Source organism: Pleurodeles waltl, chromosome 1_2 (assembly GCF_031143425.1).
Source record: "Pleurodeles waltl isolate 20211129_DDA chromosome 1_2, aPleWal1.hap1.20221129, whole genome shotgun sequence".
NCBI classification, from domain to species: Eukaryota; Metazoa; Chordata; class Amphibia; order Caudata; family Salamandridae; genus Pleurodeles; species Pleurodeles waltl.
The window spans coordinates 508148997-508173413 of NC_090437.1; the positions used below are offsets into that span (position 1 = coordinate 508148997).

At 47.6% G+C, this 24417-nt stretch overlaps 1 protein-coding gene across 5 annotated transcripts in view; it reads left to right on the forward strand.

The window, feature by feature from the left end:
• CENPE (centromere protein E) overlaps window positions 1-24417 on the forward strand; it is a 1295748-nt gene that overhangs the window by 500667 nt on the left and 770664 nt on the right. For all 5 annotated transcript variants that reach the window (XM_069241483.1, XM_069241500.1, XM_069241509.1 and 2 more), the window contains one exon: window positions 11864-12169. In XM_069241483.1, coding sequence (XP_069097584.1) covers window positions 11864-12169 — 306 coding nt within the window. The remainder of the gene's footprint in view (window positions 1-11863; window positions 12170-24417) is intronic.

Genomic DNA, 24417 nt, shown 5'->3' on the forward strand with positions numbered 1-24417 from the left:
CCTGTTGGGCTGCCACTTCTAGTGGACCTTATGTTGCAGTACCAGACAGGGTGTTACACCCGTGTTAGACCTGACATCTTTAGGATGGTCAACCCCCAACTTTTTGCCCGCCTCCCTCCACTTTTCTGACACTGGTTTGCTGGTTTTAGGACTCTGTGCACTTTACCACTGCAAACCTGTGCTAAAGTGCATATGCTCATATGCTCTCTCCCTTAAACACTGTAACGCTGGTTCATCTCCAATTGGGATATTTGATTTACTTAAAAGTCCCTAATAAAGTGCACTAAATGTGCCCAGGGTCTGTAAATTAAATGCTATTAGTGGGCCTGTAGCACTGAATGTGCCACCCACATAAGTAGCCCCTTAACCATGTCTTGTGCCTGCCATTGTAAGGTTTCTGCATGCCGTTTCACGGCAAATTCGAATTTTCATTTAAAAGTACTTGCCAAGCCTTAAACTACCCTTTTCTACATGTCACCCCTAAGGTAGGCCCTAGGTAACCCATAGGCGCAGGGTGCTGTGTAGGTAAAAGGCAGGACATGTACATGTGTTTTATATGTCCTGCTAGTGAAAAACTCCTAAATTAGTTTTCCACTGCTGTGAGGCCTGCTCCTTTCATAGACTAGCATTAGGACTGCCCTCATATACTTTTTGAGTGGTAGATTCTGATCTGAAAGGGGTAACCAGATCATATTTAGTATGGCTAGAATGGTAATACAAAATCCTGCTGACTGGTGCGGTTGAATTTTGTATTACTGTTTCAGAAATGCCACTTTTAGAACCATCTATGCCTTACAGCCTGTCTCCAATCAACGTCTGGTCTGTGCTAGTTGTGCATTTCACCCAGACAACCACAAACACAGGACATTTAATCACATCTTCATCCTAAATGGGTCTTCCTGGGAGGGAAGGGTGGGGGGGGCCTGACACTTAAATGTCATGGCCTGCCCTCACACAAAGGACTAATAACCTCACACTGAGTCCCTGGCAGACAGGACTGGGTTGAAAGGGGAACGTGTGCATTTCAAAACCACTCTTTGAAGTCTCCCTCACTTCAAAGGCATTTGTGGGTATATGAACTGGGTCTCTAACCCCACCAACTCACACTTCTGGACCTACACCTGCACCCTGTCAGAGGAGCTGCCTGGCTGCCCAAAGGACTCACTGGAGTGCTTTGCTGCAAAGGACTGCTGCCCTGCTGGTCCCTGACTGTACTGGAAGGACTCTACCTTCCCCAAAAGTGGTCTCCAAGGGCTTCGATTGAGCTTGCATCCTGTTTTGGGGTGTCGGGGACTACAAAGACCTTCACTGCTAGCTTTTTGATAGTACAGTGACTTTGGAACGACCTCAGCGATGCCTGCTCCCACTCCGTGGACCTCGCTGCACACAATGACCGTGGCCTGCAACTCAAGTCCAACTTTGCCATGACTCTGCTGACGTCACACAGGGTCATCGCAACCCTGCGAAGTTGACACATCACATCGTGACAGGTCATAACCAGGGACCCTGCCGGGTCACAAAAGATCACATCTCTGATGACAACACCTCATCTCCCCCTGCATCTGGGCGGGATCAACGCTTCACCTCCACCTGCTTCGCAGCGTGGAACTGACGTCTCTTTCCCCGACCCCGTAAGGGACTGACAGCGCATGGACTCCAGCAACGCCTCTCTCCGACTCCGTGTGGCACACTTGTTCCTCTTTTTGTATTTTAATTTCACAAGGTAGTGTACCTGGGCGTCCGTGCGACTCTGTGACCGGCACCAGTGGTGTCTGATTGTTGGGAATGACTCAGCGACGCCGTGATAGCCCCAGTTGAGCTATTGTGTCTTCTCAGTACTGTAGTTGGATTTCAACCTCAACTCATAATTTGATTACTGTACATTGATTTTGCATCATTATATCAATAATTTTGCTAGATAAATATATATTTTTCTAAACCTGTGTGGTCTTTTTTGTGTGATATTTTCACTGTTACCATATAAAATTCTGCAGAAATAATTTACATATTGCCTTCTAAGTTAAGCATGACTGCTCAGTGCCAAGCTACCAAAGGATGGGCCCATGATAATTTGAATTGTTGTCACTTACCCTGACTAGGATTGTGATCCCTACTTGAACAAGGGTACATACCCCTGCCAACTGGAGACCCCATTTCTAAAATTGGTGATCAGCAGTGAGGATAGGACTTGTTTGTGTAGCGCCATACAACAGCTACTTGTACACTAGCCACCCACAGTCAGATCATTTTTTTTATTTCTTTTTGCTACAAATTTCCCTGCTTGACATTTTCTAATTTAATCCTATACAACGTGTCTCTGGCTGGGTCAACAAGTGGAGCAGTAGATTTTGACCTAGCCAAGCTGGAGACCTATTCCATCAACCAGCTGAAGGATTCCTCCAAAGGGATGGGGGTACCTACCTGTGGAGCCTCCAAGAAGGAGGAATACCAAAAGGTGCAGAGAGCCTGGGCTGAAGCCTGCTCACAAGAGCATGTTGAGTTGCGAGAGCAAGTGGATGGCTCTCCAGAGGATTTACCAGCAGTAGGGGGGGGGCACAACACACCTGTTTTTGTTTCTCCTGGAAGCAGTGTCTCCTATCATGGCCCAACCGAAGAGTAAAGGAGGGAGAAAAGAGAATTTCAGCTACAGTTGGCAAGATTAAAAATAGAAGGAAAGGAGAGCTGAGGCTGAGATCCTTGGCAGAGAAGAAACTGATCTCGCCTCACAAACTGAGTCTGAAGAGCTGGCGCTCAAGTCTAGGCAGTCTGAGTCCAGCAGTGATGGTGGCAGCATACTTACAGGACCTGCTGGAGACCAGGTTTGTATACCCAAGGATATAGTGCCATGTTATGTGGTGGGAGATGACCTTGACAAGTGGTTTTCTGCTCATGAAGTTGCACTAAGGGCTGAAAGGGTTCCTGTAGAGCAGTGGGGGCGGGCTTGTGGAAGCACGTGCCAACGCTTGGGAGGGGCACTTCTCACATTAGAGGTTGGGGACCAAACCAGGTATACCCCTATAAAGTCTATTTTAATTGCCATATGTGGACTGACCCCTGAAAAGTATCGCCAAAGATTCAGGGACAGTAACAAGCTCCCCAACGAAACCTGGGTAGACTTTGATATTTCCAGTAAGGCACTGAATGGCTGTGTGTGAGACAATAAAGTAAATGATTACATTGGGTCTGTACAATTTGATTCTGAGAGATATAGTTGGTTTTACAGAGCCTTTGTTTTAAAGAGTTGCCCCAGCTGATATTAAGCTGACTGATCACAGGAAGCTTGCTGAGGAGGCGGACCTCTGGGCTACCAATAGTGTCCAAAATTGTATTTTTTGGGGGGGAGGGAGCTGGGGGTGGCACCCACAAAGGTGGTCTGGGTCCTCAACAGAAGAAAGAGGGGGGGAGAAAAACTTAAATAAGGAGTTCTCATAAGGCCTCAAAAATAATTCTAAAGGGAATAGTGGTAACTAGTCCAGGTCCGATTCTAAAAAGAAAGGGTTCTTTGTCCATAAGACACGTAAGTTTGTACCGAGTGCATAGAGTGCTGTAACTATGGCCACTCTAAGGGCGACACCAGATGTTCAAAGAGGACACAGCCCCCCACTGGAGGGAAGACACCTGGTTTGGCTAGCGTAGTGCTAGGGGAGGAGGGTAGTCCCTGTTAGTTTTGAGCAAAAGACTGAGGTAACCCTAATGTCCTTGGGGGATGCAGAAATGGTGCCAAAAGCCCACATGCGTGCCAATACATCTAAGTATAGGCAGTGGGTCACCATTAACGGGCAATGCGTGGAGCTTCTGCGTGACACAGGAGCCAGCATGAAAACTGTCAAGGGTCAGATGGAGTCAGCAGAGCAGGTCCTATGGAACACATTCCACCAAGTCAGTCGTTGACAATCGTGAGAGCCACCTACCAGTAGCTGTGGTTCCCTTTTGAGTGGGTGTGTTGGGGAGGGGGCGGGGTGTTTTGTTGCGGGTTCTGGTACTCTGAAAGTAGCTGAGTCCTGCCATGCCTGTAGATTTTGTTAGGCAATGACCTTGAGCACCATACCTGGAGGGAGGTGTGTAGGAAAATTACCCTATTTCTTGGCATGGTTACCCCCTTTTTTGCCTCACGTCAGTGTGTTTGACTGTGTTCACTGGGATCCAGCTAATCACTACCCCAGTGATTATGCTCTCAAAACTGTATTTCATTCCCAACTGGCACACTAGTGCCCCATTATAAGTCCCTAGTATATGGTACCTAGGCACCCAGGCCTTTGAGGTTCCAGGGGACCCCTATGGTCTCCAGCATATATTTTGCCACCCTTAGGGAGCCCAAGCAAAGGGTTCTTCAGGACTGCCATTGCAGCCTGCATGAAAAGGTGCAAGCACCCTTTCACTGACACTTTTCACTACACCAGGTCATTTATAAGTCACCCCTATGGCAGGCCTTCCAACCTAGAGGGCAGGGTGCAAAGTACCTGTGTGTTAGGGCATCCCTGCACTAGCAGAGATACCCCCTCGAACTCCAGGCCTATTTTCCTGGACGTCGTGAGTGCGGGAATGCCATTTTACATGTGTACTAGACATAGATCAATACCTATGTCCAGCTACATAATGGTAACTCCGAACAGGCATGTTTGTTTCAAACATGTTGGAATCATGCCCCAAGGCTTTTGCAAGCATTGGTTATATGATTCCATGCACTATGGGGGCTCCTTAGAGGACCCCGAGTATTGCCATTACAGCCTTCTGAGGTTTTCCAGGCAGCCCAAACTGCTGCCACCTCTGACAGGTTTCTGCCCTCCTACTGCTTGAGAAGCTCAAGCCCAGGAAGGCAGAACAAAGGATTTCCTTTGAGAGATGGAGGCAACAACCCTCTCCCTTTGGAAATAGATGTTACATGGCTTCGGACGGGTAGCCTCCCCAATCCACTGGTTTGGTTTGAAGGCCACATTTGGTGCCCTCCTTGCATAAACCAATCTGCACCAGTTCAGGGACCTCCTGTCCCTGCTGTGGTGCGAAACTGGACAAAGGAAAAGCGAGTGACCACTCCCCAGTCCATCACCACCCCAGGGATGGTGCTCAGAGCTCCTCCAGAGAAGATGGGTTTCACCATCTTCGACTCAAGTTTGGCATAGAACTCTGGGAGAATCTGAGTGGCCAGTGCCAGCAAGTGACGTCAGAGCCCCCTCCTGATAGTCACACAGCTAGGTGACCAATCCCCCTTTCAGGGCTGTTTAGGGTCTCCCTCTTGGGTGGGTACTCAGATTCGACGTGGAAGATTCCGGCATGACTCCTCTGCAATGTTTACTTGGACTTCTGGCCACTTAAACTACAACTGGACTTCACGGGAACCTACAATCTGCAGCTCCAGCAACAACTTCGCTCTGCAACATTGTTTCTCCGGCTCAGTCCAGCAACTGCAACAGTTCCCTGGCTGTGCATCCTCTGAGGTCGGCAAGACTTTATCCTGCATCAAGAAGCAAGAAGGAATCTCCTTTGGAGTGAATGAGTCACTCTCCTGCAGCTGCAGGCACCAACTGCAACGACTACCGGCTGCATGGATCTTCTCCCCTGCAACTCTGCGTGGATCCTGCATCACAGGTGGTGGTCTTGAGTGGTCCTCTTGTTCCCCACTACCAATTGTCCAACTTTGAAGGAGGTAAGTCTTTGCCTCTCCTTGCAGGACAGTACCCCTATGCACCACGACGCTTGCAGCTACCAAGTCTTGTTGTCTTTTCTTCCTAGGGATCTTCAGGCTCTGTGTAGCCCTCTTCCCTGCAATGCTTGGTCTCTTGCCTGCTGCTGGCGTGATACTCCTTTCCAGGTGTGCTGAATGGGCCTCACGGCGACTCTTGTGCCTGCTGCCTGTGAGTTGCCTGTAGCGGCTGCATCCACGATTTCTTGCTCTCCTGACTGTTGGGGGATGCCTGGGACTCCACTCCGTTTGGTGTCTCCTCAGACCTTCCTGGTCCCCAGCGCGCTTACAACTCTTGCCTTTGCCAACGCTTGTTTGTGGTTTTTCCACACCACTGACGGACTGCTACTTTTCTTCCGGAACTGCTACTTTTCTTCTGGAACTCTTCCTCTTCTCCTGTGGAACATAGCTGACTCCTGGTCTTTACCGTCAACCTGGTCTTGCATCTCCAGGAGGTTGGGGTAGGGGCTCCTAACCCAACCTTACACTCCAACTGGAACTACATTTGCAGGTCCTCTTCTGTCTTGATCCATCTTATGTTTCTTGCAGCCTTGCTTGGGTCTTGCACAGTCCTTTCACAAAGTTTCTCTGTGGGTTTGGATACCTCTTCTCTCCTGGTTGCTATGGGGCACTCTGGTACTTAACTTTTGGGGTTCCTAGTTCCTCCAGCTTCCCTCTACAGATTCCACTTACCTGGGTTGTGCTCCATCATTCGTGTTCCATTTTTTTTTTTGGGTTAGTATATGGTTTGGGCTCCCCCTAGAGTCACCATTGTCTATTGTTGTTGGACTGTTTTATATTAACTTCTATGGTCATTCCTGACAACTAAGATGTATATAATAGTGTGTTTACTCACTTGCTAGTAGAGTATTGCCTATATAGTATTTTAGTACTTGTGTCACTAAAATAAAGTACAGTTTTTGTAACACTGTGTGGTTCTTTCATGTGTGTAAGTGCTGTGTGACTATAAGTGGCATTGCATGAGCTTTGCATGTCTCCTAGATAAGCCTTGACTGCTCATCCACAGCCACCTCTAGAGAGCCTGGCTTCTTAGACACTGACTACACGTCACTAATAGAGGATACCTGGACCTGATATAGGTGATAACACCGTAGGTGCTCACCACACACCAGGCCAGCTTCCTACACCATCCTCATTAAGTAGCCCCTTAACCATATCTCAAGCCTGTCATTGCAAGGTGTGTGTGTCCAGTTTCACTGCCACTTCGACTTGTCATTTAAAAGTACTTGCCCCAAGCTCTTCCCCCCCACCCCCCCCCCCTTTTTTTTTTAACCATGTCACCCCTAAGGTAGGCCCTAGGTAACACATGGGGCAGGGTGCTATGTACGTAAAAGGCAGGATATGTACATATGTCCTGGTAGGAAAAAAACTCCTACATTCATTTTCCACTACTGTGAGGCCTGCTCCTTTAATAGTCTAGCATTAGGACTGGCCTCAGATACTGATCTGAAATGGGTGACCAGGTCATTTTTAGTATGTCCACAATGGTAATAGAAAATCCTGCTTATTGGTGAGTTTGGATTTAATATTACTATTTTAGAAATGCCACTTTTAGAAAGTGAGCATTTCTCTGCACTTAAAACCATCTGTGCCTTACAGCCTGTCTTCAATCAACGTCTTGTCTGTGCTAGTTGACAGCCCCCTTGTGCATTTCACCCAGACAACCACAAACTGTGACACTCAGTCACATCTGCATTCATCTGCATACTGAATGGGTCTTCCTGGGCTGGAAGGGTGGAGGGCCTGACACTTACATTTCAAAGACCAGTGGCCTACCCTCACACAAGGTCTGATAAACCCCCCCCCCCCCCTACTGGGGCACTGCCAGACAGGACTGACCTGAAAGGGGAACTTGTGCACTTCAAAACCATTCTTTGAAGCCTCCCCTACTTCAAAATAAATTTTTGGGTATATAAGCTGGGTCTCTGACCCCAGCAACTCTGACACTTCTGGACCTACACCTGCACCCTGTCGGAGGAGCTGCCTGGCTGCCCAAAGGACTCACTGGACTGCTTTGCTGAGGAGGACTGCTGCCCTTTTGGTCCCTGACTGTACTGGAATGAGACTACCTTCCCCCAAAAGTGCTCTCCAACGGCTTGAATTGAACTTGCCTCCTGTTTTGGGGTTTCAGGGACTACAAAGACTTTCACTGCTAGCTTTTTGCTAGTGCAGCCTGCTCCCGTTCCGTGGACCTCGCTGCATGCAATAACCGTGGCCTACAACGCAAGTCTGTTGTAGCCATTCCACTGTTGTCACACAGGGTCATTGTGAACCTGCAAAGTCGACACATCACGTCCTGGAACCAGCGACCCCACCGGGTCACAAAGGATAGTCGCATCTCTGACGCTGCCTCAACATCTCCCCCTGCATCTGGACGGGGTCGACTCTTCATCTTCACCTGTTTTGCAGCATGAAACCAGTGTCTCTTTCCCCGGATGCCGTAAGGGACTGAAGCCACACCGACTCCAGCAACGCCTCTCTCCGACTCCGTGCGCAACACTTGTTCTTCGTTTGCTTCAATTTCACAAGGTATTGTACCTGGGGTTCCGTGCAGCTCTGTGACCGGCACCAGTGGTGTCTGATTGTTGGGAACGACTCTGTTAGTGTCGCCGTGATAGCCCCTGATGGAGCTATTGTGTCTTCGCAATACTGTCGTTGGATTTAAACCTCAAAGAACTCATTTGATTACTGTGCATTGATTTTGCATCGTTTTATCTATAATTTAACTAGATAAATATCATATTTTTCTAAACCTGTGTGGTTTCTTCTTTGTGGCTTTTTCACTGTTACTGTATAATGTTCTGCAGAAATACTTTACACATTGCCTTTTAAGTTAAGCCTGACTGCTCAGTGCCAAGCTACCGTAGGGTGGGCACAGGATAATTTGGATTGTGTTCTGACTTACCCTGTCTGATTGTGATCCCTGCTTGGACAAGGTTACATACCCCTGCCAACTGAAGACCCCATTTCTAACAACCCAATCCTACACAACTTTCACCTCCATGCTTCTAGATTAATGGCAACAGACAACTGCCTTTGGCTTTACTCCTGAGGTAGTGAATGTAATTTTATCAGCCAGGCGTCCTTCCACCTAATCCATTTATGCAGGGTGCTGGCAAATGTTTGTTGTTCATCTCTACATATTCAACCTTAGCAGCCCAATTATCGGATGACCTTTTGTTATCCTTACCCTAGCAAGGTCTTTCTGTGGCGACTGTTAAGTTATAAGTCTGTTCCTATTGGTCATTTTACGATTTCTGAAAAGGCTGACCCACAGGTCTTGCCAAAACCTTTTGTGATACCTCAGTGGGACTTGAATTTGGTTCTCACAATTCTGTCATGAACCCTGAAGACCGTATTCCTCATAGTAATCACATGACCTCAACATGTGAGTGAGCTGCAAGCACTCTGTCCAGCAGCAGTATACCACTTTTTTCCCCTAGGCATGTTAGTGCTAAGGAAGTTGCCCTAACAAATGTTCTTACAACTTTTCACATTGAGCAGTCTGTCAACCTGCTAGCGTTCATTGCCCTCCTCCTCCATTAAGGGGGAAGAAAGACTCTATGGCTTGGATCCAAAGAGAACCTTAAACTTATGTATTGATTGCAACAAGCGCCATCAGGTGGACAATCAGCTCTTTGTAGGATTCGCTTTAACAAAGGAGTAAAAGGCATTGGAAAAATGGGTCATCTCTAGATGGATTTTGCTTTGCGTAGGAATCTGCTATGAATTAGTCAAGAAAAAGCCTCGAAGGCCTGCCGTCTCATTCCACTAGAACCATGGCTGTTACCACTGCACTGGTGTGCAAAGTGCTCGTCTTTGCTCCTACAAGGGCGTCAGTTCACACGTTCACAAAGCATTATTGACTGGATAGCCAGATGTGATGGAAGGGGCATTTTGCCTGTTCAGCCCTGTAGGTCTTCTTGGCCTAATCTAATCAACAGAACCACCACTTGGATGGTACTGGTTTGGTATATATTGACAAGTTGTGGAGTCTGTAGAAATGAGAATCCACCAGAAGACCAAGTTACTTCCGTCCTGTAATGTTCTTTCTGGTGGATTTTCCATCTAACCACAGATTCCTCACATACCCCCTCCTCTCCATTCAGCGGTGTAGTCTTTTTTTCCTGCATCTTAAAAAGATTCCATTTAACGATTGGCACACTATTAAATTTGATTAGAAAGAAACTGACATGCAGAGGTGGCAGCAATATGTGGCTCCAGCGTCACTTTTGGGGTTGGGGCAGGATTAACGTGGATCTGCAGGATTGCTTCTACAGGCTCATTATGTAATTGTTGTGAAAATAATTTCCAGATCTACTTTGTCGACTAATTATTTGCAGGGTGAGGAATATACAGTTAGAGTATTTACAGAAAGATAACGCCAAAGGTAATTAACTTTTTCTTCTCAGTCACTATTCTAAGGATTTACTTTTTCTTTTTATGTTTGGTTTCTAACAAAGTTCTCTCAAAGAATATAAAATGTTTCTTATAACAAATGTTTAATGCAACACTGATTGAAAATTACTATAAAACGATTCCCTTTTAGTTAGATCGATCCTGCATTAAGTTGAATACAACAAATTTGGACAAGAAGTAAATTAGTGCATGCCAAATTGTCTAATATGCAGTTACATAACTGTCAGACAAGAACCTTCCTACATAACCTAGCCATACCCCTTTCAAATTCACAGGTTGTTCTCATCCTGATTCTCAACAAGGTTATCTTTGTTGCATGTTATTGTTACAAGCCGAGATTGTTTCATTAATGAGCCTAATAAGTTCATTAAAATATAGCCCTTCTCCTAGTCCTTAACCTTTGCCCATCGCTGCAACATTTCAGGAGAAAAGACGAAATGGTGCACAACTGTCCTGGGTTAAAGAATACAAGGTAACTATCTCAAGCCCTCCTTGATGTTTGCTGTTCCTTGAATGCTTAGAATATGCAACTCGAATTCTTCCTGTGAGTTAGCGTTACCTCGAAGCAATTGTATCTGTATTGGAGATATTTTCAAATGCTTGCTTAAAACTTGTTGCCCCCGAGTACTCTACATACATGTAAAATACATTGATTACTGGCTGTGGTAACCTACCTCAGGACTGACTATTGCTGTTCAGTGATCCCCGAACTGGGTATCTTATTTGGATTGGTACAGTATTCCTGATGGTTCTGTTGCAATCCCAGATCAGGATTCCTTTTTGGGGAGTTCTTATTAGAAAGAGACGATATGGCAAATTTACAGTAATGCACCCATAATTATTGCCTTAAACGCAAAGATTTCTCCATCTTTCCTGCACTGGGACATAAAAATAATAGCAACCATTTGACTTTCAAATCCTTTGGAGGGCAGTTTTGTTTGGGGGTGGGGGCAGTGGTAGTGAGCAACACATTCTAACTTTCTCCCCTCCAGGGGAGATAAGACTGCTGCTATTAGTGGCAAAGGGGCGTTTAAAAGTTCCATGTTTCTGTGTGGAAGAATGATTACTTTGGGTCTCTCCCTGCCACAATTTCACAAGCAGGAGGAATCCTTTTGAGATGAGAACACCTTTGGGAAAGGGGAAGAGTTTGTCTCTCCTTGCCAGAAGTTGATACAGATAGGGGGCAAACGGTCTTTGCTACATATGTGCTTTCCTTCGCCTGGTGGGCTGAATGGGACACTCAGTGGGTAATCCATACATGTGGGATACCTTCAGTCTATTTACCTGTTTAGTCACAAGCTGGCCTGTCGCTGACATCACCTCATAGCTCTTCTGCCAAATGACTGGTCAGGATTTGTAATCAATCACCTTGATTAAAGAAGGTTGTGAATTTCCTTGTGGTTAAATTAGGGATTGATCTTTTGTCAAAATGCATTTCACATTCCATCGGGACCTCTTACTATTTCTGGCTGTAGGTGGAAAGTCACTGTTATTTCAGTGAAGGACGAGAAAGCCTCTTGTCATTTTCTTGTTTATTGATGTGAGGTTCATCATTTTAGGCTGCTGTGGTATCATGCATTTTTTTAAAAAAAGGATGGGAAGAACTGGACAAGGGGTGGTGTGCTATTCCACTTGTGCTATAGTTAACCTATGATAAGGCCTTTCCTGTTTGCTGCAATTGATAGAGTACAGTAACCCATTTGGAAAGCTATTTCATTAATAAAGGTCCACTATTCTCTTCAGGTGTCCTCTTTGGCAGCAGAGCTTCAACACAAGACTAAAGAGAAAGAACAGATCATGTTGGAGAAAACTGAAATGAATCAGAGATTGATGTTAGAGATTCGGAATCTGCAAGATCAGTTGAAAGCCAGTGAAAGTGCTCTGGCAACCTTAGAGGGTGAAAAATGTAACATTGTGCAGCAACTCAATGATCTACAAGAGGCTGCAGCTGCTTTTACTCAAGAGAAACATCTACTGCAACAAATGCAGGAAACTGTAAAGGAAGAGGGAGACCAACTTAAATACGATGTGCAGATGAACGTGGAACAGGTAACTGTTTCATTTGTTGGGCATTGTAGGTAAGAAAGTGATGGTGTTGATGCCAGGCACATGCAGTAGTGGTATCCATGAATGTAAAATATATAATTACAGTATTCCCTTACTAGTAGCATTAAAAGGCACAGCTGCACATGCTGTTGCATATTTCTGCTTCAATATTAATTTCATCCGAAATGAATTGAACTTTCGGCAGAATAGCAAAATAAATCTGATATTGTATGCTGAAGTATTGGGAAAGTGTGAATTCTTCCCATTCCCGTTTAAGAATTTTAGATCAATGTTTATCTCGTTTCCCTTTCTGTACTGTTTGCTCAGAACTCTGTGATTAGAAGTGTGGGGCTTTACATTTTTTTTAAAACTGACTGTTTGCGTTACTTTTTTGAAATTTCAGTTGTCTTCTCTTGACTACTATATCATATAACTATCTAGGACCAGGGTTAACTGATCGTGGTTCCCCACTACTGCATTTGTCCCAAATTAAGAAGAGTTTCTTTCCTAAACATTGTATTTTGTAGAATAAATACGAAAGTACACAGCCCCATGCCAATGCAATTTTAAAAGCCATCAGGGTGAAATTCTTGCCATCTTTCTTGTGCTCAGCATTCATTGCAATCAGAATTTGTGCGTGTTTTGGATCATTTATAAAGGAAGCCTTTAGAAAAAAATCTTCCACTTTCCTCAGATCCAGAAAAACCTCCAATGTCTAGAGTTTAGGCTTCTCGTTCAAGATATAGAAAGTAAAGCCCCTTCATTAAATGCTATCACCACATCAAACAAGCAAACACCGTGAGTTCTGTGATGCCATGCACCTCATCTTTGGGCAGTTGGCCCTTGCAGGGTTGGAAGGGGCCCCCTCTGGTTCTGCAACGGCGGCTGGGGGCTCTGCTCCAAAGGGCACCCAAGGATCTGTTTTCAGATCCACACCAGCATTGGTTGTGCTACTGCGACCTTCCATGATGATACAGGCGTTGACTCTCCCGACTCCACACATGCCCACGGTCGGTGTCGATCCTGTACTTATTGAGGACTCTGACACAGAGCCGGACCGATGTCTCAACGCTGATTCAGCTTCGATGGGGACCTTGCTCCCTAGTGAAGGAGGCTGACCTGGTGTGTGGTGGGTATTCAACGTATTTACACCGTATACCAGGTCCAGGTATCCCTTATTAGTGTAGTGTATTCAGTGTCTAGAAGCCAGGCTCTCTAGAGATAGCTGCGGATGAGCAGCCAAGGCTTATCTAGGAGACATGCAAAGCTCATGCAATACCACTGTAGTCTTGCACAGTACTTACACACATGAAAGAAAACACTCATTGTTACAACAATAAAGGTACTTTTTTTTGGGTGACACAAATACCAAACTTCCCATAGAGGCTATACTCTCTTAAGAGGTAAGTAATGCACAAATTATATACACTACTATGCAGAAATATGCATAAAACAGAAAGCAGTGCAAAATAGTGAAAATCACATTAGGGAATAATGGCCCTAGGGGGAGCACAAACCATATACTAAAAAAGTGGAATGCAAGAGTTGGGCTCCCACCTAGGTAAGTGGAGTGTGTAGAGGGGAGCTGGGAGTACTAGGAAAGCCCAAAAGTAAGTAGCAACACCCCCTAGCGACCAGGAAAGCAGGAGTAAATCACTGTTAATTCCCTAGAACACCCACTTAAAAGAAAAAAAAGGATAATGCAAAGCCCAGAAAAAACTGCAAGACACCAACAGTGGATTTCTGGACACAACAACCTGTGGAAGGAGGGGACCACGTCCAGCAAGCAGGGAAGGAGTCTCCACCCACCAGACTAAAGGTGCAAGAGATGAGTTGACGGTGATAGTCAGTACTGAACTCCAGAAGACCGAGTTGAGGTCCTGGAGGATGCAGGTGATGTCCCACTCCGGAGCAAGCCTTAGCACACAGAAAACTTGTAGTTGGTGGCCCTGTGCTGCTGAGGGTGTGTTTGGTGTGCCTACTTGTGCATCTCTCTCCCCTGCCCCAGTCCCCCCCCCTCCCAGCTCTACAAAACCCTACGAAGACGCAGGTACTTACCTGTAGGCAGACTGGAACTGGAGCTCCCCTGTTCTTCATAGGCACCTATGTGTTTTGGGCACCTGTTTGACCTCTGCACCTGAGCTGCTGGTGTGGTAACTTTGGGGTTGCCTTGAACTCCCGATGGTGGGCTGCCTATGCCCAGGAACTTAGACTTGTAAGTGTCTTACTTACCTGAAAAACTAACCATTACTTACCTCCTCCAAGAACTGTTGATTTTTGCACTGTCTACTTTTAAAATAGCTTATTGCCATATTAACAAAAACTCTATATGTTATTGCTCTAATTCAAAGTTCCTAACTTAACTATGTGGAGTACCTTGCGTTTTTTGAATTTACTTCAAAACTTGTGGTTCTAAAAAATAAATTAAGAAAATATTTTTTTCTATATTAAAACTATTGGCCTGGAGTTAAGTCTTTGAGTATGTGTTCCTCATTTAAGGTCTGTGTGTGTGCAACAAATGCTTAACACTGCCCTCTGATAAGCCTACTGCTCAACCACACTACCACAAAATAGCGCATTAGGATTATCTAATGTTGCCACTCTTACCTCTAAGGGGAACCCTTGGACTCTGTGCACACTATCTCTTATTTTGAGATACTATATACCGAGCCAACTTCCTACAAACACCATAGATTTTACTAGGATTGGTATATCTCCACTTGGAGATATTTCCACATAAAATATACAGTTAGAAATAATCAGATACCTGAGGAATACATGGGGCCCTGTGAGGGGACCAAACTATAAACTGAGAAAGTGGTATAAGAATGGAGGTGCCCAACCAAGGTAACTGTGTTAGAATACCAGGGGCTGGGGGAGTAAGGAAATACCAGAGGTACGTAACAGTAATCCCACAGGCGCCTGGGAGCAGAGTAGTTATCAAGCCAGGTGTCCTGTAGGTTAACACAAGACTGTCACAGCTGTATTTTTAAGGATTCAGGAGGAAACCAGTTGGCACAAGGAAGATTAGGGAGTGCTCCGACCCATGATTTATGCAATAGACTGGAGTACCTACACCAGGGAACCCAGGTGCATAGGGGTGAAGTGGTGTTGGAAATCCTTGTTGAAGTCATTGGAAGCTTTGATAGTATGGTTGCTGTTGCGACCCCTGGACCAGGTTGGTGGAACCAGAAGGTGGATTCCGGATGAGAAGAACCTGAAAATGTGAACAGTGTCCACACCACTCAAGGATGGCCAGGGGGTGAAGGTAGGCAATGCGCACCCTCTTGGAGGCGAAGTTCCTGCGGGACGGCGAAGGAGACTAGCTACGGACTCCAGGGGGACGCAGGAGATTCTTGGAGTCTCCCACAAGCAGTCCCTCATCTGTTGGTGGATTGCAGAACAGTCAGTGACCAGCAGAGCCATTAACCAGCCTTGGCAAATGCAATTAGTAGTTGCAAGGTAAGTAGTGGGTTTTTGAGGACCAGCAAGCCAGGGCAGGCTTTCAGCAGGAGGGACAGCCAGCCGGAGTCGATGGACTCACACGAGTGACCCACTGCCAGCAGGCACAATGATTCGCAGGGAGACCTCAATAGCACAGCCAAACGAGTTCCACGTTGCAGGAGCTAGAGTGGAAACTGATCTCTGAGTTGCAGAGTGCCAGTGGCTGTGGCTTCTTGGAGGAAGAGCAAAGAAGCCTTGGTAGGAGCAACTGTCGCAGTGCACGGGGTTGCTGTTCCAGTGTCTGCAGCAGAGGCCCACAGTCTCCTAAGTGGATTAGAAGACGAGGGATCCGAAGCGGGCCACAGAACCACCACCAGTGTTGCAGAGCCTTGCGTTGTCTGTGGAACAGCAGGATCTACCAGCCGGTCGTCGTTGTCTTGAGGTGCCTGCGGATGCAGGGGAGTGACTCCTTCACTCCAAGTGAGATTCTTTCTTCCTTCTTGGATTGAAACAGAGTCCTTGTGACTCCGGAGGATGCACAGCCAGGATGTTGCAGAAATCTTGCAGGAGCTGGGAAATGAGGCCGGGGGAGCCCTCACAACTGGATACAGTCTTGTTCCAGAGCAGACCAGCATTGGTTCCGGTGTCCAGGAGCAGAAGATATCTTGCAGAGAGTTCCTGGTAGAGTATTGCTCGACGAATCTGGACCCACCTCTGGGGGAGACCAGATTGGCCACTCTATGGGGTGACCCACCTATCTGAGGGGGCCAGGGACATCATGTACCTGGCCTAACCAGTCAGATGCTCCAGGAGGCCTCTGCTTACCTTGTTTCCAAGATGGCAGAATCAACTGGCCCCTTGACAGAGCTCTCTGCACCTCCCTAGGGAAGAAGCTGGACAAAGTGGTGGCCACTCCCCTGTCCTTTAAGCAATTTGACACCAGAACAGAAACTGGGGGTTCCTGAACTGGTGCAAGCCAGAATATGGAAGGAGGGCACCAAATGTGACCTTCAAGGCAGACTGGTTGCGCTCAGAGGCCACCCTACCCCAGGCCATAGACACCTAATACACAGGGGGAGGTGTTCACAACTCTCCCTTGCAGGAAATCATTTGTTCTGTCTTCCTCTGCTTGAGCCAGGCTCCCCAGCAGGAGGGCCGAACAGTGTCTAGGGTCAGCAGCAGTGTCGGCTGGAAGCCAGACCCCCATAAGGCTGCGCAGGCAGAACTGGAAACAGAGTACAGGGGATCATGCAGTTAGCACTGGAATAGATGTAGTTGCATGATTCCAGTATGTTTGAAACCAAATAAGCTTAGGTTTGGAAAAACCATTATATAGTTGGACCACTCCTGTTGACCAGTGTCCCAGGACACGTGCTCCCCTTTGGCCTTACCAGTGCCCCTCTGGTGTTCATGAAAGTGATGATAGTGGTAGCAGCTCATCTGCGCAGGTTAGGGGTCCCAGTCTTCCCCCTACTGCCACGATTGGCTGTTGAAGGCGAACTCGCCTCAGTCGTCTCCCACCTCCAGACTACGGCAAACCTTTTGCATTCGCTGGGGTTCACTATCAAAGTGCCAAAGTCACACCTGGCGCCTTCTCAGACGCTCTTTCATCAGAGCTGTTCTGGATACAATGTAGTTTCGGGCATATCCTCCCAAAAAGCAAGTCTAGGATATTCAGACTATGAGACCGATGTTTCAGTCTCTGTCCTGGATTTCGGTGAGAATGACTGAGGCTTCTGGGCCGCATGGCCTCCTGCATCCTGCTGGTTCAAAATGCCAGATGGCACAGGCACGCAATGCAGTGGGACCTGAAGTTCCAGTGGGCGCAGCATCAGGGGAATCGATCCGACAAGGTCCAGATCTCAGAAGGGACTGCGAAAGACCTGCAGTGGTGGTTAACGAATCAGGGTTGGGTCAAGGGCAGATCCCTCTCCTTAGCCCAAGCAGATCTTATGGTCATGACAGATGCGTCAGTTCTGGGATGGGGTGGCCACATGGAGAGGCAGAGATCAGAGGCATCTGGTCTCCGGTGGAAACCGGGCTCCATATCAATCATCTGCAGCTCCGAGCGATTCGACTAGCATTGAAAGCATTCCTTCCCTCTCTCAAGGGGAAAGCAGTGCAGGTGTTCACTGACAACACCACCACCATGTGGTATTGCAACAAACAAGGCTGAGTAGGGTCGTGGACCCTTTGTCAAGAGTCCTTTTGCCTCTGAAATGGCTGGAACATCAGGGGATTTCCCTGATGGTCCAACACCTGGCAGGCTCCTTGAATGCCAGAGCAGACGAACCTCGGCTGACAATGCGTGGTCGACCACGAATGGCATCTCTAACCAGAGGTGGAGCAAGGTCTCTCCCTGCAGCGGGGAGAACCTTGGTTAGACTTGTTCACCTCTGTAGAGAATGCGCAATGTCAGCTGTTTTGCGTGTTGGAGTTTCCAAGGCAGCACTCGCTCGGCTCAGCTTTTCGTCACGAGTGGAATTCAGGCCTCCTGTACGCCTTTCTGCCTAAACCACTTTTGCCTAGAGTTCTGAAGATCAGGCAAGACCGGGCCGTGAAGAGTCTGTTATCCCGAGCTTTTGAACATGGCCATAGTTCCTCTGATCATCCTACCCCTTTGGGAGGATCTTCTGTCGCAGACAGTTGAAGTCTTTTGACTTGCCACCCAAAGTTTGTGACGCTATCTTGACAGCCAGGCGTCCTTCAACCAAAACTGTATTCGCTTGTCGTTGAAAAATTTGTGGCATGGTGCATCAACAGTTCTGTCAATCCTCTATCTGCTCCTCTTCCTCAAGTTCTTCTCTTCATTCTTTCCCTTGCCCGCTGGGGTTCCACCTTCAGCCCTCTTAAGGGATATCTCTCTATCTCTGCTTTCTTGAGGTTACTAGATCAGCATTCTTTATTTAAATCTCCCATGGTTGGGAGGTTTCTTAAAGGCCTCACACATCTTTCCTCCTATCCTATTTATCGTGCCCCAATGGGATCTCATCCTGGTTTTAACATACCTTATGTCTACCCCATTTGAACTGCTTCACAACTGTCCTCTAAGGCTCTTTTTAGTTGCCATTACTTCTGCCCGCAGAGTTAGTGAACTCCAGGCTCTCATCTAAGCCACCTTTTCTTGCCATATATCCTGACAAAGAGGTGCTTCGCACAAGGGCTTCTTTTTTTACCTAAGGTAGTGACGCCCTTCCATGTCTGACAGTCCAGCACCTTGCATACCTTGTATGCACTCCCACATCCCTCTCATGAAGGAGAGACTCCACTGTCTGGACCCAAAAAGGGCGTTGGTGTTCGGTCTTGATCGTTCCAAAGACTTCCGTGTCGACGATCAACTCTTTGTGGGAATATGTGGGTGCAAAGAAGGTGGTGCAGAAGAGGACCATTTCGCGATGGATACTCTCGTATCAAAATGTGCTACACCCTGACTAAAAAGCAACCCCCTGAAGGTTTGCGAGCTCACTTCACCAGAGCTGCTGCTGCTACCACAGCGCTAGCATGGGGCGTTCCAGTCCTCAATATTTGTCAGGCAGCAACGTGGGCATCTCTGCACACTTTTACCAAACACTACTGCCTAAACAATCAGGTCCAAAGGGACGGCTTACTTGGCCGTTCGGTCCTGCAGGACTTCTTGGTATAATCTTGGTTCGCAGCCCACCACCGGGGATGGTATTGCTCTGGTATCTATTCAAAGGTAAGGAATCTGCAACTAGAAGTCCCTATCAGATGCACAAGTTACTTACCTCTGCTAATGAAATATCAGGTAGAGACATATTTTAGTTGCAGATTACTTACTGACCCGCCCATCCTTCCCGCACTGCTAACTGATTTCAGGGACAGGAACTTTCCCTTAAGGGCCCTAGTTTTGGGGCACAACTCTGTGTTCTTCATGGCTCCACACTACTGACGTGGAAAGTAGTAAAAAGAAACTGATGTCAGCGCTCCAGGGTGGCGCCTAGATACAACCACAGCATCATCACGGTGAGCATGACTTTACCAATGCCTGCGAAGTTGACGACGCCACCTGACTGCGTGCAGAGGTACTGCTCAAAGGAAAATCTCCAGATCCAGTCTGACGCCTGGAAAAATTCAAAGGTAAGGAATCTGCAGCTAGAATATATCTCTACCAGATATTTTGTTACAGAAGGTAATTAACTTGTACTTTGGGTATGTAAGCTGGGTCTCTGACCCCACCAACTCAGACACTTCTGGACCTACACCTGCACCCTGTCAGAGTTGCCTGGTTGCCCACTGGACTCATCTGGACTGCTTTTCTGAGAAGGAATGCTGCCCTGCTGGTATCTGACTTTGCTGGAAGGACACTGCCTTCCCCAAAAGTGCTCTCCAAGGGTTTGGATTGAGCTTGCCTCCTGTTTCTCAAGTCTCAGGGTCAACAAAGACTTTACCTCTGTAATAAATTTGTTGTGCATTGAAAATCGACTCAATACCTGCTGAAATCAACCCAAAGCTTGCATTGCGGCAGACAAATCGTTGCGCAGCTGACTAGGACGATGGAGCCTCGACTTCCCGACTGGAAATTCGATGCAGTGCCTACCTTGCAACAGGAAATTTGACGCATTGCCTGCCAGTTCGATGCAACGCCTGTTCCTTCTTCCAGGGCTTCAAGGATTTTCAATGCATTGTCCCTGGGCATCAAAATATCCCCGCACCGCAATGAGGAGCCAAGACTGCATGCCGAAAAAGGACGCAAACCCCCTGCAGCCTGGAAAGAAACATTACATCGTCTGTGCTGCATCTGAAAATTAGACGCAAAACCTTATTTTTGCATGCATCTCCTCCTCTGCAGTCTCCATGTGTCGTTATTTTTTACGGTTACCAGGTACTGTTTAACAGAGACAACTGTTTATTTCTAAGGATTGAGACTTTAACTTTTTTAAAGTGATATTTCAACTTCTGCTTATTGGATCTTTATCTGAGTAAACTAAGGTAAAAATGACAAATATCTTTTTCTAAACCTGTGTGTATTTTTGTGGTATTTTCACTGTTACTGTATGATTTATTGCACAAATACTTTACACATTGCCTTCTAAGTTAAGCCTGACTGCTCAGTGCCAAGCTACCAGAGGGTGGGCACAAGATCATTTGGATTTTGTTGCGACTTAACTGGACTAGGTTTGTGGTCCCTACTTGGACAAGAGTGTATACCCCTGCCAACTAGAGACCACATTTCTAACAGAATTCCCTAGTCATCCTTGAGCTGAGTTGTAATCCTGGGTCAGTGTCTGTAGGATAACATGGGGAAGTTGCTGTTGGAGTTTTCATGTTTTAAGACTGTTACCAGAGGACCCCAAGGAAACCTGGTGGGACAAGGAGGGTTGGATAGTGCCCCCACCAGGGAGCCAAGGTGCATAGGATGAAGTTGTTAGAACCTCCTGTTGAAATCAATAGAGATCTTGGTTGTCCAGCTGCTATCGTGACCTGTGGACCAGGGCGTTGGAACCCAGGCAGGTATTCCTTAAGAGAGGAACTAAGGTAGGAGGGGACATAGTCCAGACCACCTGGAGGTGCCCAGGCAGCACAGGACGGCAATGCCCACCCTTCTTGGAGATGCTTGCCTTTTGGGCAGTGAGTGAAGTGCACCTGTGGAGTCCAGGCGATGCAGGATGATCCCAGGAATGGTCCACGAGCTGTCCTATGCCAGTCGTTCAATTGCAGAGCAGTCAGAGGGACCACCAACAAGCCTGGGCAACTGCAGGGAAGTATTGCACAGAGATTGCGTTATTTGTGGGGATCAGCAAGCTCCAGGTGACCCAGCCTTGACGGGTAGGTCAGGGCCAGCCCTCAGGAAGCAGGAGAGCCAGGAGGAATCAATGGAGCACCCAGTAGGACCCTCTTGCAGCAGGCACAGGGAGTTTCAGGGAGGCCTCAGTAGCACAGCAAAGAGGGATGCCCACATCGCAAGAGTTGCAGGGAAAACTGTGTTCTTGGAGCTCTGTAGTGCTGAGGCTGGGGCTTCTCGGAGCTAGGATGTCTCTGGGCTGGAGAGCCAACAAGTCTTGGCAACAACAAACCTATGTGGTGCACACAGGTTCTCATCTAGTATCTCCAGGGTGGGACCACAGACTTCCAATTGTAAGGAAGACAGGTCAGACCTCTGGAGAGCCACGGAGCCACCATCTGTGTTGTAGAGCCTTGAAGAGTAGGTGGGGCAGCAGGATCCACAAACTGGTCATCAGCATTGATGTGCCTGCGGACACAGGGGAGTGACTCCAAGAGAGGTTCCTTCTTGCTTCCCAAGTGCAGGCAGAGTCCTTGTGTCTCTGGACAGTGCATGGCCACGGAGGCTGAAGAGTCTTGCACAACCTGGAAACAAAGTTGCAGTAGGAGCCCTCCTACTGGTCACAGTCTGGCTCTTGGTTCCAGCAAAGAACAGCAAAGGTTCTGGTGTCCAGATTACAGAAGTGTCTTGCAGAGGAGACTTGTAGATGGCTCTGGGAATCTTGCAGAGAAATCTGGGGTCCCACCCTGAAGGAAGCCCTTAAGTAATCCAGGAAGCAAGTTGTATGCTTACTGCAGTGACCCTCCTATGGGGGAGGTGTGTTAGGGGTCAGGGACGTCACCCAGCTAGACTAACCATGTCAGATGCTGCCAGGGGCCTGTACTCCTCCTATTTTCAAGATGGCAGATTAAGCGGTCACCTGGAAGAGCTGTGTGCACCTCCCTAGGGAACGAGTTGGACATGGGTGTGGTCACTCCCCTGTTTGTGTGGTTTCGTACCAGATCGTAGCTTGTGGGCTCCTACACTGGATTGTGCAAGGAGGGCATGAAATGTGCCCTTCAAAGCAGCTTGGCTCAGAGGCACCTCCCTCCCCAGCCGATAGACAACTATTTCTAAAGGAGGGGTGGTCACACCTCTCTTACAGGAAATCCTTTGTTCTGCATTCTCCTTCCCGAGTTAAGCTCAGCAGCAAGATGGTAGAACAGGGCCTACAGTCGACAGCAGCACAGGCTGGCATACAGGTGGATGTGGGGGATCCTCTAGAGAACCCCCCCAGTGTACATAGGATCATACAACTATCACTGAAATCGGTATAGTTGCATGGTTCCAACATGTTTGATACCACACAATGCTTAGGTTTGGTAAAGCATTATGTAGTTTGACATCTTGTGTTGACCAGTGTCCGCTACATACCCTAAGATGGCTTCACCGCACTTACAAAGCCCAGAAAATTTGGCCTGGGGTTTGTAGGGTCACCTCTGTTCACAGGCATTCCCTCATACTGAGAACCATGCATCCCGCCTTTGGGCTGAAGGGTCTAACATAGGGAAGACTTACAGGGTCAGAGTGCAATGACCATGATATAAGGGAAACCTTACATCAGGGGTGAAAGATGCATTCACCATTTCACAGAAGCTGCAATGGTAGACCTGTAGTCACAGTTTGCATGGGCCTCATGGTGGCACAATACATGATGCAGCCCATGGGGGACCTCTGGTGTACCAGTGCCCTAGGTACTGAAGTACTAAGTAAACCTGTTGGCATGCATAGGAGTGAAGTTGTGTTGAAACCTCCTGTTGAAGTCAATGGGGATGTCTGTTGTTCAGCTGCTGCAGTGACCTGTGGACCAGGTCAGTGGAACCCAGACGTGGAGAACATGAGGAAAGCAGGGACCAAACCACCGGAGTTGCCCAGGAGATACAGGAGGGCAATGTCCACCTCTTACAAAGCCCAGAAAATGAAGTCTGGTGTTTGTAGAGTATAACTCTGGTCGTGCAGGGGTACCTTCACACTCAGACCCATGCACCCTGCCCTTGGACTGAAGTCCTATTTTAGCGGTGACTTATAGGGTCAGATAACGCAGTGATCTCAATACAAGAAAAACCTTACATCTGGATGAACAGTGCAAGCACAATTTGACAAGGCTGTAATGGCAGGCCTGTAGGCACAGTTTGCATGGGCTGCCATGGGTGTCGTAAGACATGCTGCAGCCCGTGGGCTACCCCTGGTGTACCAATGCTCTGGGTACCAAAGTACCATATTCTAGGGACTTACGAGGGCACACCAGTGTGCAAATTGTGTTGTGTAAAAGTTGCTTACCAAATAAATTTAGGGTGAGAACACACACTGTGGTCCTGGTTATTAGAATCCCAGTGTATTACAATCAAAACACCCTGACACCAGCTAAAAAGTGGGGGCAACCATGTCAAAGATCGTGCTTTCCTACAGGGCCTATTCTCCCGAGCGGCGAGGCCAGGATATTCAGGCTGTTGATGTTTCAACCCCTATCCTGGATTTCAGTGAGAGTGACTCTGAGGCTGCTGGTCCTAATGTCCTCCTGTATCCTGTTGCTGACACGTCAGGTGGCATGTGCGGGCTCTGCAGTGGGACCTGACGTTCCAGTGGGGGCAGCATCAGGGTAATCTCTCCAACATGGTTCAGATCTCGGAGGGAACTGCATAAGATCTGCAGTGGTGGCTTCAAAACCATGATTGGGTTAGAAGCAGCTCCATCTCTCTTCCCCAACAAGGTCTGACAGTAGTGAGAGATGTATTACTCCTGGGATGGGGCGCCCTCATGGGAGAGGTGGAGATTAGAGGTGTGTGGTCTCCTGCGGAGTCCAGACTCCATATCAGTGGTGCAGGTGTCACAGACAACACCAATGCCATGTGGTACTGTAACCAGCAGAGAGGGGTGGGTCATGGACCGTTTGTGAGGAGGCTCTGTGCCTCTGGACATGGCTGGAACATCTGGGTATATCCCAGGTGGTTCAACATCTGGCGGGCTCTCTGAACACCAGAGGGGGCGAACTCAGCTGTCAATGCATGGTCCATCACGAATGAGG